The 2,427-nt window shown below is 36.4% G+C and overlaps 1 protein-coding gene across 1 annotated transcript; it reads left to right on the forward strand.

Annotated features, from left to right (window-relative positions):
* Positions 1–1,366: 1,366 nt before the first annotated feature.
* LOC138921797 (putative CENPB DNA-binding domain-containing protein 1) lies at positions 1,367–1,726 on the forward strand. Its single transcript, XM_070257156.1, has one exon. It carries the CDS (start codon positions 1,367–1,369, stop codon positions 1,724–1,726), a length of 360 nt encoding a protein of 119 aa, XP_070113257.1.
* The last annotated feature ends 701 nt before the right edge of the window (positions 1,727–2,427 follow it).

Here is a 2,427-nt window from a genome sequence, read left to right on the forward strand (position 1 = left end):
TATTATTTTGACTTTCAAATTGTTTTGAGAATATGCTACATGGCAAAATATTATTGCTGTAAGAGTGTAAATATACTCAGCTTGCAAACAATGAAAACTTCTTTGAATTCACAATGATAAGTTATTTCAGAGTAATTATAATTTCTTCTGACTTAATTTCTTTGAACCTCAGTTTTTCCATTTACAAAATGTAAAAATAATGCTTATCTTTCAGGTTTGGGGGAGGATTAAAAGAAATATTGTATATAAAATGCTTAGCATATTGCATAGCATATATTAAGTACTAAATAAATGTAAACTATTATTATCATTTTTATTATGTTTATTATAAGATAGGTCAATAGCCTTTTATATGAGGTTTATACAACAAACAAAATACATACGAATCTCATTTGGAAAAGATTTCTCATTGTATCTTTGTAGACAACATGAAAAAGTATAAGCGTGACTGGATTTCAACCTGGTTGAATATACCTGACTATGTTGTAGTTCTGCTGGAGAGAGGGTTCTCATGGGATGTCAGAGGACTCTAGCCCAAGCTCTGTCCTGATTATCATTATTATCAGTGATTTAGATAAAGAGGTTGAGTATTTGCTCAATAATATAGAGTTGTAAAAGACAACAACTACAGTCACGTACTGCATAAAGATGTTTTAGTTAATGATGGACTGCGTATATGATGGTGGTCCCATAAGATTAGTCCCATATAGCCTAGGTGTGTAGTTGGCTATACTATCCAGGTTTGTGTAAGTACACTCTGTGATGTTCTCACAATGACGGAATCACCTAACGACACATTTCTCAGAACACATCCCTGTCGTTAAGCGATGTATGACTCTACATTCATGTGCCATATAATGATAATTTGGTCAATGATGGACCACATATGCAATGGTGGCCCCATAAGATTATAATGGAGCTGAAAAATTCCTATCGCCTAGTGACATTGCAGCCGTCATAACATCATAGGGCACCGCATCACTCAGGTGTTTGTGGTGATGCTAATGTAAACAAACCTACTGCACTGCCAGTTGTACATATAGCACATATAATTATGTACAGTAGATAATACTTGATAGTGATAATAAGTGACTATGTTACTTCTTTATGTGTTTACTATAGTATACTTTTTATCATTATTTTAGAGTGTACTCTTTCTACTTATATAAAAAAGGTTTGCTACAAAACAGTATGTTGTGCTATGCTGGCAGCACCTCATACATCTCATGTTTATTGCATCTCTTGATTGTATCATTATCTTTTGTACTTGACTTAATCTCATGTTGTTTTCATTGTTTTCTTCATCGTGACCCCTAAGCATACAAAATTCACTGCTAATGTTGCCAGTAAGAGGCCAAGTTGAGTGATGGACCTGGAAAAGAAATTAAAAGTCACTAAGGACTATAAAGGTGGAAAATGGGTGATGGTATTTGCTCGCCAGTCAGGTATATCCCATTCCACCATAGCTACGTTCTTGAATAACAATAACAAAGTCATGGAAACTGCTAAAGGATCTGCTTCATTGAAGGCAACGAGACTAACAAAAATTCAAGGGACACTATCAGACATGGAGAAACTTCTAATGACCTGGATTCAAGACCAGACACAGAAGCATATCTCTGTCAGCACCATGACGATCATGGCCAAAGCAAAATGTTTGTTTGCAGTGTTAAAAGAAAAGGCTGGACCTGACTACAATGTTAAATTTACTGCTAGCTCTGGGTGATTTAAACAACTCAAGAACTGTTATTCATCCCATAGTGTGAAAGTGAGTGGTGAGTCTGTGAGTGCTGATGTGAAGGCAGCTGAAGAATTTTTGGAAACTTTAGATAAGCTGATTGTAGAAGAAAATTACTTGCCAGGGCAATTATTCAATATATGTATGAAATCTGCCTATTCTGGAAACAGATGCCTGAAAAGACTTTCGTCCATAAGGAGACCAAGTCAATGCCGGATTTCAAGTCTTTTAAGGACAGGATAACAGTCTTGCTTGGGAGCAATGTTGCAGGCTACAAATTGAAACCCTTTGTGATCTGGCACAGTGAGATCCCCAGAGCCTTCAGGTATATCAGTAAGCACACACTGCCACTGTACTACAGGAGCAATAAGAAGTCAGGGATGACTCAGCTCCTCTTCCAAGATGTCCTTATAAAGTGCTATGCCAGCAAAATGAAGAAATACTGTTTGGAGAATAACATACCTTTCAAGATTTTGCTTATTGTCAATAATGGTCCCTGACATTCTCCTTTTATTGGAGGTCTTCATCCCAATATCAGAGCAGTGTTTCTCCCTCAAAACACCACCACTTTGATCCAACCAATGGATCAAGGAGTTATAGCAGCTTTTAAGGCCTACTACCTGATTGTTAAGCCGTGCATAACTGTAGTTTAGATGAATGAATCAGAATCCAAAAATATATTGAAAGGC

The sequence above is a fragment of the Equus caballus genome, chromosome X (genome assembly GCF_041296265.1).
Source record: "Equus caballus isolate H_3958 breed thoroughbred chromosome X, TB-T2T, whole genome shotgun sequence".
Classification (NCBI taxonomy): domain Eukaryota; kingdom Metazoa; phylum Chordata; class Mammalia; order Perissodactyla; family Equidae; genus Equus; species Equus caballus.